Below are 12,909 nucleotides of genomic sequence, written 5' to 3'. Positions count from 1 at the left end.
CGGGGCAGAAGCCAGCTCTGAACAGTGAAAGCCAGCCTCACGCTCTGCATCTGCACCCAGTCAAGGGTGCTCTGCTCTCTCCATCACCCTCGCCACACATGCGTGCTGCATTTGGTGTTCCTGAGTGCCACCCTGAACTGTGTCATCCGCTCACAGCTCTCAAACACTGAGGGTAAACAGTCCCAGGACTGTCTGGAATGTCAGGTGCAGCCTTGTTACCTTGCACTTACACCATGGGAGTGCTTCCTTAACTGAGGAGGGGCGCTGTATGCTCCCTGGAGCAGAAATGCTGCTGCCCTACCCTTGAGCAGCGCTCAGCATGACCAGCAGGTACCAGATGTCTTTATGTGGGCCTGCATCTGGCTAGCCGCACGCTTTTGTATTTAGTGATGACTGGTGCAGACTAGGGACCCAGCAAACCTGGAATTCACTACAGTTTGGGCCTTTCCTTTACTGCGCAAGTCTTCCTTTTAGGGCCAGGTGACCTGAGGTCTATACAAGAGCTGCTTCATCCTGCCTAGGCAGAGGTCCCAAAGCACAGCAACCCTGTCTGTGGGTTCTCCTGCTGTCTGATGAGGTGGCAGACTGGAGTGCCTGACAGAAAGCTTCTCAAGGGTGCTACTGAACAGGCCTTTGCACATTCCATTCACAAGGGAAGCAGTACTATGCAGAGGGGCCCAACGTGAAGGGAGCATGGAGATTACAAAGGCGTGCGGGGCCTGGCTGGGGCTGCTCTGGGGACCCTACCCATGTCAGGTGGGGACTCAGCACTGTCAGCACAGAGGACATCACACTGAGATCTTTGCAAAAGCTGAGCCTGTGGACCTTACATAGTGGTGGGGTGAAGGTGGGGCCCTGCTCTGGTGCGGCTCAGCTCAGTTCAGCTCAGCTCAGCTCAGCTCAGCACAATGCTCCCACACCAACTGGAGCCACGCAGACCTCTGTGGTACTTGAAGATCAATAGCAGCTGCGTATCAGCTCGAGATAAAGGAGGAGTCCTGGACACACAGAGAGAAGCAGGGATGGTTTCAGGTTAAGGACAGAGTCCGCTGCATCCAGTCTGGGGGTCGCATGTGCAGCCACCTACTGTGTGGCCGGGCAGGCAGCAGCAAACTGAGTACATTTGAGAAAGTGAACTCAGAATTTCTAGGATTCACAGTAGATGGATGAACTAAGCAAAGACTGAGGGCAATCCAGGGAGACCCCACGAGCAAGAAGCTAGAGCAGTTCCTCAGAACACACTGCAGACACGCAGATAGGACTGAGGCCGGATTCGTACACTGGTCCAACACATACCTAACCTGAGCTCCAGAGTGAACAGAGAAGCTTGCAACAGGCGCTGCCTGGGTGTTTGCTATGGCTGAAAAGAACCATAGGAAATCCCCAACAGGATAAATGAAAACCAATCCATACGAGGCCGTTGGAGCAAAACCACAGAGAATTAAATCCAAGTGATGATCTCAGAGGTTCCGTCCTCTGTTTTTGACAGAGGGCTCTGTTGGGTCCCGGGCTGGCTTGGAGCTGGAGGACTGGATGTTCCAACAGCAAAGGGAGAGGGTCCTCAGAGGGACGAGCAGTCACAGCCACAGCCAGTTTTGCACCAGTGTCAATGGATGTCGGAACCAGCAGGATCTTCAAGGAACCGAGTGAACATTGGCAACCTAGAACCACAGGTATCTGGCCAGGCTGGTCTTCAAGAGGGCCAGCGAAATGAGGACATTTCAGGTAGAAAGGCAGCCTGGGCTTCACTGACAAAGTAAATGGACTGAAAAGTGCTCCAGAAAAAGTGTGAGTGGTTGGGAGAAGTGACTCAAGTAACCACAGAGAAAGAATGACCCTGACCGCACACAAAGAGGTGTCAGCACTGTGGGCAGTAACAGAACAACTCCAGCTCCTATTCCAGTCCAATGCCAGAAGGGAGGGAAATGTCCCATAACCACCAGATGCCAGCCACACAGGGTGAACATGGGCCCACGTCTCTGAATTCCAGAGCAGTGCCTGGCTGTGCACCAGATGAACCAGACGAAGCGTGCGGCCCCCACACACTGTCTCTCACACCATGGTCACGAGCAGTGCTGTCTCAGAAAGACAGGCTTTGAGTGTGAACACAAGCACTCATCTGCTGTCCACCCGGTGGTTCTGCCGCACGGTGCAGCTCTGCGGAGGTGGCCGGCAGCACTCAGTTTTGTGAGTAGAAAACACAGGACGGGAAAGGCCGTGCGTCCTAGTAACAACAACTCAGACATTTCACCACAGAGCGAGGTGCGCACGCTGCTTCACACACAAGGCTAAGTGAGTGGCCCAGGGAATTCACAGATGAGCTCAGATTTAAAAAAAAGGACGAGAAAGATGGACAACTGGGGAGGGCAAGGAGGCTGGGGAAAGTAAATCACACACAAAACAGCCGATAAAAAATAAAAAAGCAGTTAATATACATGAATAATGGATGTCTGATTTAAAAGCAGTTTACTCTGATATGATGTAATTTTTGACAACCAGCCAGAGAGACGATTTTAAGTCCTTGCCAGAGATAAGTCATAGCGTGAGGCCTGGCGCAGCCGTGTCTGTGAACATGTGGAGAATGACTTTCAGCACCGTCTCAGAGGTGACTTAACTGTTGGCAAACAGAAGCTGCCTCTCAGGTGCCCTGAGCAGCACCCTGCATGATGCAGCGCTTGAAGAGATGGCTCCCTGACATGAGCACAGCTCCCTGAAAACAGCCCCCCAACAGCTTCCATGACAGGCTCTGGCACTGTCCACACTCCCTCACACAAAGGAGAAGCAGCCTGGCCGCTCTTGTGCGTAAGTTTTAATTGGAGCGACAAGCCCACAAGGCCAAGATACTTCAGGGATGGGACGGTGTTGCTGAGCGGCGCCAGGCACTGGGTAGGCAAGGCTTCCACACTTCCTCCCATGGCCAATGCACCTGCAACCCTGCTTGTTCCAGGACTGGGCTCTTCCTGGGAGGCAGTGCCAATCACACAGGCTGTGCCAGGCTTGGGGCTTTGTGATGTGGGCAGATGTCTACAAAGGACCAGACCGAGGCCAAACCAACACCTACTGTGACCCAAGCCTGAAAGAACTGAGTGAGCGCATCCTGTGGAGTCCCAGGGCTCTCGGGTCCCTGTGTGCCTCCTTACACATGCCCAGGGTGGTGAAGGTTTCCTTAAAGCAGTGAGCAGAGGCAGCTTGTGCCTGCTTCAGCTACCTCCTTACCTGACCATCTCCCAGGGGAAGAGGGGAAGGGGAGAGGAGGGGAAGAGGAGAAGAGAGGAAGAGGGGAAGGGCACGCCCACCGTGAGCACTGAAGCAAGCATGAGACTGTCATCCAGAGCAGACCAGAGTCATCATACAAACATGCCTGAAGCCTGAGGGCCTGTGTGCTGTGCCTCATCTACACATTTCACAGGTATTAGGGACACATGCCACATGGGCCCTGTGAGACGGTGTCAGTGCGTGCACTGTGTAGGGAGAAATGGAAGCTGCACTCCAGGCACGAGCTCTTTAAACTGAAAATGCTAATGGACTGGCTGGTGTTGTGTGTCAACTTGACACAAGCTGGAGTTATCACACAGAAAGGAGCCTCCCTTGAGGAAATGCCTCCATGAGATCCAGTTGTAAGGCATTTTCTCAACTAGTGATCAAGGGGGGAAGGCCCCGCTCATTGTGGGTGGTGCTATCCCTGGGCTGGTAGCCCTGGGTTCTATAAGAAAGCAGGCTGAGCAAGCCAGGGGGAGCGAGCCAGTAAGTAACATCCCTCCATGGCCTCTGCATCAGCTCCTGCTTCCTGCCCTGCTTGAGTTCCTGTCCTGACTTCCTTTGGTGATGAACAGCAGTGTGGAAGTGTGAGCTGAATAAACCCTTTCCTCCCCAATTTGCTCCTTGGTCATGATGTTTGTGCAGAATAGAAACCCTGATTGAGACATCTACATTATCTTCAATGGGAAGATGACAGGGGAAGAGTGGTGATCAGAGCTCACAGCCTAGGCCTGATTATCCTTTCTTTTGACCAGCCTGACTTCTGTTTCAACCCCAAATCAGACCAGACGGCGGCTCAGAGGGTGGACAGGCAGACGGTCCCTAAACAAATGGCAGCTGAAGGGGCTGAAGTCAGCAGGGACAGAGACTTTATTGTGGGTGCACAGTCCACAGACAGGACACTTACTTACTATATACATCCCCAAAGCACAGCAACCTGTGCTCACTGTGCAGTCCGCAATGCTGTCGTGGGGACCCGCAGACCAGTGTGGCACTTTCTCCCACAAGCCCTGAGTCTCACTCCCGAGTCTCAACCGCCACTTGCACTTAGCCACCAGGAAACTGAACTGAAAGCCATCTGAGATGGCTTGCCACACATTGCCCAGAGACCAGCTGGGAAGCAGGCCAGGCAGAGCCCAGCCCTTCCTACCCCAGGTACCACACTGGAGAGCTCCTTCCTGATCTCAGCCCAAATGGCTGTTCCCAAGAGCCAGCACAGTTCTGTGTGCAGGACTCCCCTGTGCCTGCCGTTCATCTGACCCTAAAAACTGCCGCAGGGTGAGTTTTTCTCACTTTTCTCATTTCCTATAGAGAAAGGGAGCTGACAGAGGACAGATCTCCATCCAGCTAGGAAGTTCTGAAGTAGGCTTCACTGGAAACTGGCCATCAATGTTCCTGCTCTTGAAACCTCTACTTCAGGACACTCCAAATGCAGTCCCAGCAGGAATGCCAATGGTAGCCCTGAATGCCACACACTGACCAGGCACATTGACCAGCAACTCTGCTCCTATGGGCCAACCTCAGACCTGTCAGACCTCTGTGCTCCAACTACCTCTGCTGCTTCCCAGCTGTTGCTGGCTCCAGTGTGGGTTAGCAGCATGGTCAAAACGTGAGCTGTGGGTTGTTCCTGTGTGCCGAGGTCAAGGGAGGGATGACAAGGCTGAAGCTGAGGCCTGTGCTTCTGGAAGGACATGAGGAGAAGAGACGGGAGAGGGAAAGGAGGCATCTGCTAATCTTGGGCAGGAAGGAACACCACACTCGAGAAGTGAGTACCTCTGTGCTACACAGAGAGACTCGCCATGTAGGTGCGGACAGAGATTTGGAAGCTAAGGTGGTTTCTGTGGACTTCTGAAGGCTTTGAGAGCCAGGCTACAGGCAGGCAGTAGGGCCTGACCCACAGTGCTTGGCATGGGCCGTTTTTCTGATCTAACTGGAAATAGTTGGTGTATGAGTGTGTACCAAGGAGTGCAGGGTCTGCAGGGGCATAAGTGTATGCCAGAGAGTGCAGGAGTATGGGTAAGGGTAAGGGTAGGGGTCCAGGGGTGTGTGGATATGCCAGGGAGTGCAGAGTGCAGGAATGGAAGGAGGGGTGCAAGGATACAGTTCTGGAGGCATTTTCAGTGTGCATTTCAAATTCTCCTGTGAAAAGATGTATGAGTTCCTGACCAAAGGAAATGGGGAAGTGGAACCCTAGCCCACTGTAGGAGCTCAGGTTGATGCCTCAGCCTAGACTCTAACAGGGATGTGAAGAAAACTGGATACGGACCTGGGTTACGTACAGCAGGTCGACCCTCATCAGTGCCTTGCGAGGAGGGAAGTGGTGGCTAGGACCCAGGTCACGGCAGGGCTGCCTCTTACAACTAGCCTTCAGAGGACTTGCACCTTAACACTCAGCAAACCTTATCATCCTGCCCAAGTGAGTCCTGTAATTTGGCAAGAGACTGCTCAAGTGTGAGCTGAGCTGGTTTTCCTCGGCCTAGCTGCAAGGGACTCCATCCTGCCATTAATAGTAGAGGGTGCTGTAAGGAGTTTGGCATCCACTAGAAGTACCTGTGCAGCTCAGCAATCGGTGTTAGTGCTAACCCCACCCCTAATCTAGGACCTTACAGAAGACAGGCATGCGGGCCACTGTAATGAAGCATAGTCTTCCAGGGGCTGGGGAAAAGCCAAGTCCTCTACTTTAACTGCTGCCTGTTATCTGAAATAGCTGGGGACTGAGCCCACACAGGCCATGTGCTGTGTGTTTTTACTTTCCCTCTCCTTCCCTGCTCAGTTGTCTGGACTGTGTGGGAATATACCGCTCACTCCAGGGTCACTGTTTTCACTCTTGGAAAGAGGCAAACATTTCCACCAGGCCCCCTCAGATCCTGAAAAACACTGACAAACCTAGCTGCTCTCTGGGTAATATTTACCCTGAGATTCATCTGGCACAGAGAAATCAAAGCCATCCCCATCTGTTGTGGGGAAATGATCCCAACAGTCAACTCCAAGTCCACTCTCCATGTGTGCAGGATGGTGGACCAGGGCAGGAGTTCCACCATAACCAGGGAAGCCATGGAAAATCAGACCCTAATAAAAATCTAATTTTAATTCCAAAGCCTAATAAGAAAGGGCAGTGGCATCATATACATTAATGTAACGCCTTGTAAACTTGGTCAATGTCGTCAGAATACTGATAAATTCATTTAAAAATCCAGAAATATTACAACATCAGTGGCATACAAAACCATGCAAGGTGTATGCAGACAGAAGCTATCCGAGGTGTAGTGCCAGCCCTGCCAGCTAGGCCTCACAGAGACTCAGCACCCATACCAGCTCCCACATCAGCTCCGCACAGCCCTGTCCACTCAGGCCTCTTTCAAAACCGGGCTCAGGAAAAGACTAAGCTCCTGGGTTCCCACACCTCCCAGGGAGCACGAGGGCTCTGGCTGGCCTGGGCCACCTCTTCCCACAGCCTGTTGTGTCTGCCTGCACAACTCCAACTTCACCCCAACACCAGTGGGCACAGAGGACCAGACGTACAAGCAGTTTCTGGGCTGGAAAGGCAGGGCGAGTGACTTTATAAAGTTATGACTGAGGGCCCTATGCAGCACTGGTCACACCTGCCATGGCACTTCACCCTCCTGGGAACCGCAGATCCCAAGTCACACTTACCTTCCCCAAAGTAACAAGAACAGCTTCCACAGAGCCCTTTATGCTGCATGACCTAGAGACGACGCTCAGTTCTGAGTCCAGAGGCTGCTGAGCTGAGGGGAACTGACAGTTCCAAGTGACCCTGGGGCTCTGTGGGGACCTGTCAAGGTCCCACCAAAAGTTAAGAGTGTGCCCCCATTCTCCTTTCCTTACCAATAATGCCAAGAGCAGGTGCTGGCACGACTTTAAGAGCAAAACCTGTGTAAAGCAGCTTCAGATCTCATTTCTTTGGTTATCTTTGAGATTTTCAGCACTCTGGAATTCCCAGAGTTCACTGTCTCCCTCACAGGACAGAGCCTCTGCACTCCTGGTCACTATTACCGAGCACGGGCTGAAAGCAGAGAGAAGCATGCTTGACTCATCGCTTTCCAGGACTCATGGGATCGTGCTCACTGATGTGACAGAATGGAGCAGTGCTGGGCCCTCTTCCTTCCAGAAAACTGTCTCCAGGAGTTAGCCCTCAGTGCCCCAACAAAGAAGTAAACAAGACAGAAAGTTTTGGAGAGCATGTGAAAATATATTACAGACTTTCGATTTTTGCTTGCTTGTCCTGCATGTGAAATATCAAGTCTTGATTCTCAGTAGCAGAAACCTCAACAGAAGAAAAGATGGCTCTCGGATTCTGGCAGACATGGCAGAAGGCAGCCCGTCTGCAGCACACTCTGACCCAAGGCTCCAGACAGACGCTCACCTTGTGGCCAGTGCAGGCAACCAATCCCAAGTCTCGTCCTGGCTGCACATGGACAGTCATCAGCTCAGAGTCTCGGGCAATTATCTTCTAGTGTGATGTAAGCTGCGGCAGCCCAAGCCAGCCTCCCTGCCCAGCACACTCCAGCCTGCGATGACTTCACCCGTGCCCTGATTAGAATGCACGCCGCATGCTGCTTAATACAATCTGCCATCAAATGCCAAGAGCGTCAGAACCAAATTGGGAAATATGTCCAGACCCACGGAGCGAGGCTAAGAGCACTAAGTGGGCTCCAGCTCCCTTTATGAGACCCAGGGCTCATCGACAGCATGGTGTTCTCCCGTGGCAGCCCTGCCTCTGGCCATCCACCCTGAGAGGCTTGCAAAGGGATTGATAAAGGTAGCGTCTAGAAATGCTTACAGAAACAAAGCTGTGCTGCTGAGTTCCAAGCTATGAGGCAAAACCAAATCCTAGCAGGCTGCTGGAGCACCAGCGTCATGTGGAGGGCTGTGTGTAAGGTGAGTTCTGTTTCCTCTGCTGTCAGCTGCCATTCAGTGAAGGCTGCCTCTAAGACATTTACACTCAAGTCTGAGAACCCAAGATCGGACTCAGGATTCTTTTCTGCTGTAAGTTAAAGACTTCTGAGCAGCCTCTCTTGCTGGGACTCTCCCCTCCATTCCTGCCCCATCCCTCCTGCCTGGTGCAATGAGCATGGCCCTGAGACAGCACACAAGCCTCGGATGATCTGCACCGCTCACTGACCCAGCAGTCACGGTCCGTCCCTCACTGCCCAAGAGAGGCCAGACAAGTGTTCAACAGAATCATGGACCCCACGAAGGAGTACCCGCACGCAGCGGGGAGGCACCCAGCAGTGCATGTCACTATTCTGCACCATGACACTGGCCTAAGGGAGCTGCCAGTCCTGCCATGTGATCCAATCAAGAAATACAAAGTATGAACTGAACAGCAAAGTCAGGCAAAGCCCCACTGTCCTTCCCAGCCGCAAAGCCTAGAGAAGGGTCATCCAGGAAGTCCACGGGGTGGTTGCTGTCACCCCCCAAGAATACCCTCAGTGCAGCAAGGCTGTCAACGTCCTGACAGAGCACACTGGTTTTCCATATCATGGTTGATCAATAGTGGACTGTATCAGGTGCAAATGAAGACAGATCAAACTCTGTTCTCATAAAGCTCTCATCTGAGTCCTAGCTATAGGGGCCAGAGGTACAGACGTAAGTTCCCGTGTGTGCACAGCTCCAGGCAAGCCTGTTGCTACGCGGCTCACAGCAACGTAATAAACAGCGCAGGCGCTTTCACTGCCAAGCTGAATGCACACAGCCCGTTCAGAGTTCACAAGCAAGGGGTCCCGAACCTCTAGTACGTGGCTTGACCAACACAGACCAGCAGCTGTGACTGACATGCGGCTGCTCTGAGAAAGCAGAAGACACAGTGAAGATGGAGGCTCTCTTGGTCCCCGCCTGCCTCCCTCCTGATGGAGAGCCATCTCCATGCTGGGTTCCGGCGACTGGGAGACTGTGCAGCACTAACTAACATCCACTGACTGAATGCCTGCCGCTGTCAGCATCTGAATAAGGCCTAAGGACATCCTGCCGTCAGCACCCTCCACCTTCACCGCAAAAGAGCAAGTCATCCAAAAGCAACGAACTGGTAGTAAGTTATTTAAGGTTCAAGGCATTTCTAAGCATTAATTTCAAAGGAATTAATGTCTCATTCAGATGAGCATTACGATCGATTCTTTTCCCTGGTTGGGAGCTTGAGAGCATTAAAGGAAACGCGCAGTGACTAGAGGAACCTATGCACTGGGTAAGTCAGGGAGCAGGGCCTGTGTGCAGAGAGGAGCGCAGCGTCGGACACAGCTCAGTGGCCCAGGCAAGTGAAGTCCTAGGTATCTAGAGAAAGACTAGTGTTAATGTCACCATTATCCGATGTCTCTGAGAAGTCTAAAAACAAACAAACACAACTGCAAAGACTAAACAGCAACCAAGCCCTTCCACCAGGGACCTGAGTCCTCCCAGGTGAGGAATGAAACCTGTCAGAAAGCAGCTCCTTCCTCGCCCCTTTCAGGGAAGTCACTCTGGTGTCCTCACTGCAAGCTTCCCAGCTAGGGACATGGCGCTGCTCCAGCACACAAGTGGACCCGAGCACAAAGCGCTGCCTTCCAGAGAGGCTTTGCTGCCACTGACCAGTCTTCCTGTACGACTAACTAGGAGCTAGGATAGTTAATTTTTGAGCACAGCTTTAATATGTGTGGAAAATGAAATGTGCAAATGGTCTCAGGACCTTAGAATCCACATGTGAGCAGCAGATGAGAGAAAACACACCCCTAGGGCTAAGGGAACAGTAGAAATGTCAGCAAGGGCACGTCTCTCACCAATGTGAATCCTATAGGGCACGTCTCTCACTAATGGGAACCCTATAGGGCACATCTCTCACTAATGGGAACCCTATAGGGCACATCTCTCATTAATGGGAACACTATAGGGCACACCTCTCACCAATGGGAACCCTATAGGGCACGTCTCTCACCAATGGGAACCCTATAGGGCACACCTCTCACCAATGTAAACACTATAGGGCACACCTCTCACCAATGGGAACCCTATAGGGCACACCTCTCACCAATGGGAACCCTATAGGGCACACCTCTCACCAATGGGAACCCTATAGGGCACACCTCTCACCAATGGGAACCCTACAGGGCACGTCTCTTCCACGGAGCTGAGGGCACTAATTAGCCCAAGCTTATTAACAGTACTGTCAGGAATTGTTTACAGAAGAGGGAACAGGAAGGGGCTGGGGACACTAAGCAGCCAAAAGCATGTGCTGCTCTTCGAGAGGACCTAGGTTCGGCTCCCAGCTCCAATGACGACACTCAAGAGCACTTGTATGGAACTCCAGTTCCAGGAGATCCAAAGCCCTCTCTGCCCTCAAGGGGCACAAGGTATGCATGTGGTGCCAAGACACACATGTAGATAAATGAGTCACACACAAAACCACAAAATACTAATCTAAAAGGGTTTTTGTTTTTGTTTTTTGTTTGTTTTGTTTTTTTAAAGGAGAAAGAGGATCAGACAAAGGAAGACTGAGTAACTTGTGTGAGGTCACACAGGGCTATGGGAACCGGGTGGGGCAGTGTAATCTCCAGGTCACACAAACACTATGTAGGAAAGGGAGCTCCTTCACTGGGAGAAGGGAACTTTGGCTCAGGTGTTCTTTCCTAGAAGACTCCCAACTGCCAACGGGGTCAAGAGCAGGCAAACTGGAAGGAACCTAAAGCCAACGAAACGCCACCCCTCTCTCCTGATCCCACCTGAACGGAGTGTGCCCTGTAAATGCGCTTCAGGACTGAGGAGCTGGCCTGCAGTCAGGAGGGCAGGAACTTGCAGCGGTAACACAGTAATCAGCCAAGGGCTGACGAACGCTGTGCTCCTGCCCTGTCATGCACCGCTGGTGACGGCAGAAACTATGATGGGAACTTTTCATTTTGCTTCCTCATTTTATTACTACATTGCTGTGTGTGTGTGCACACATGAATGGTGGCAGGGCACATGTACCAGGACACATGTGTGGAGATCAGAGGACGGTCATCAGGCTTGTGCAGTAACCATGGTTCCCTGCTGAGCTGTCACCAGCTCTGCCTCCCTCAAGTATGGCTCAGCAGTGACCACCAGCACATCGATGTACCTCCTAATGCCAGACTGCACAGGAGCCGTGTAAGTGGCAGTGTGTGGTGCAGCCTGGCTGAGAGGCCCAAACAGTGGGGGTGGCCCAGGACGTGCCCACCAGTGAGGACTGGCTACACAGCCTGTGAGCTCTAAGCACAAGCTGCAACCCTGTGGCAGGGAGCTGGGGACACGAGAGATGGAATACTGCCTAAGGTACACTGCTCATCAAACACTAGGCATGGAACAGGTCACATACCTGACCCACGTCTGCAAAGGTCCATCCTAGTCTAAAGGTGTGTCTGTGTATGTCTGTCTGTCTGTCTGTCTTCTACATGGACATCTGTGTGCAGTGGAGGAGGAACTCCATCTCGCGCTCCCCTCCCTGCTCGGACGGCCCTGAAATACTCACACACTGCCCTGATCCAGCTGAAAACACACTCTATGTGCTGATGCACAGGCTCCTCCCAGCACAGCGTGAGTTCAAGGTCAGTCTGGGGTATGTGAGACCCTGTTTCAAATGACCAAACCAAACCAAACCAAACCAGAAAGAGCTTAATTTTTGGCTGCTTTAAAAAACAAATCCACGGGGTTGGGGGATTTAGCTCAGTGGTAGGGCGCTTGCCTAGCAAGTGCAAGGCCCTGGGTTCGGTCCCCAGCTCCGAAAAAAAGAAAAGAAAAACAAAACAAAACAAACAAACAAACAAACAAACAAAAAAACCAAATCCACACTTTTCCTTGTTAATGCACACAAGCCACTGTTTCCATACCTTGTTTCCCTCATACACCCATCCCAGGCTCTTCACTCCAAAGGCAACCTGGCTGGCGGAGACATCCAGACACGTGGCAGGCTGGCCGTAGACATAATGAAGGGTTCTGGCAGAGTCCTCAGCCTTCAGCAGGTACACCAGGTCCCCGGCAGTGGCTATGGCTACAGGGTACCTGCCAGTGTTCGGAACTATTTCAAGGTAGTCAACCTGTAGAGAGAAGAGTTGTTCAGTCATCTTGACTTGGTCTGTCACAGGCCCAGCTTACAGAAACAGAGCACAGGGACCATCTGCAGGGATGGCCATGGTTCCCGCCCAGTGAAAAGACGCCTCTAACAGCAAAGACAAAGTGCACTCTGAGAAGAAAAGCCAAGTCAGGGAGACACCATCTTCCACCTGACAGCCCCAGGCTCAGGAAGCCTGAGGACACAGAGCTGGAAGTGAACAGGAAATGTGATCCAGTCCAACTTGTCCTCAGGAAAGAATGGCAGCCCTCACCATGGTGCACGCTCACTGTGACCCAGGAGGATCTATCAGTGCTTACACCTGCACGGCAAGGCTGTGCACAGTGCTCATGAGGAGCTGTTCCTGTCAGTGTGTACACAGCACAGTCACCCCAAATGCCACACAGCCACCGGAGACAACCTGAGGTCTTCCCTATGTTCCAAGTGGGCTCAGTGTGGGAGGGACTGGGGCTAGGGAACAGAAGCCCCAGTGGCTTCCCCTTCAGGGGACCAGGCTATGAGATGGAGAGACAATTTCCGGCTGTCTTAAATCCTGACTGTGGCAGTGGTGAGCGCCATCTCTACTTGTTTGTTGTTTT

General features: G+C 52.3%; 1 protein-coding gene across 1 annotated transcript in view; it reads right to left on the bottom strand.

Moving 5' to 3' along the window:
• Fbxw8 (F-box and WD repeat domain containing 8) overlaps positions 1-12,909 on the bottom strand; it is an 87,853-nt gene that overhangs the window by 16,498 nt on the left and 58,446 nt on the right. Inside the window, exon 7 of the mRNA XM_032886376.1 lies at positions 12,090-12,296. Within this exon, the coding sequence (XP_032742267.1) occupies positions 12,090-12,296 (207 nt within the window). The remainder of the gene's footprint in view (positions 1-12,089; positions 12,297-12,909) is intronic.

Source organism: Rattus rattus, chromosome 16 (genome assembly GCF_011064425.1).
Source record: "Rattus rattus isolate New Zealand chromosome 16, Rrattus_CSIRO_v1, whole genome shotgun sequence".
Lineage (NCBI taxonomy): Eukaryota > Metazoa > Chordata > Mammalia > Rodentia > Muridae > Rattus > Rattus rattus.
The sequence above is the reverse complement of the archived record's forward strand: the minus strand, read 5'-3'. Positions and strand labels throughout refer to the sequence as shown.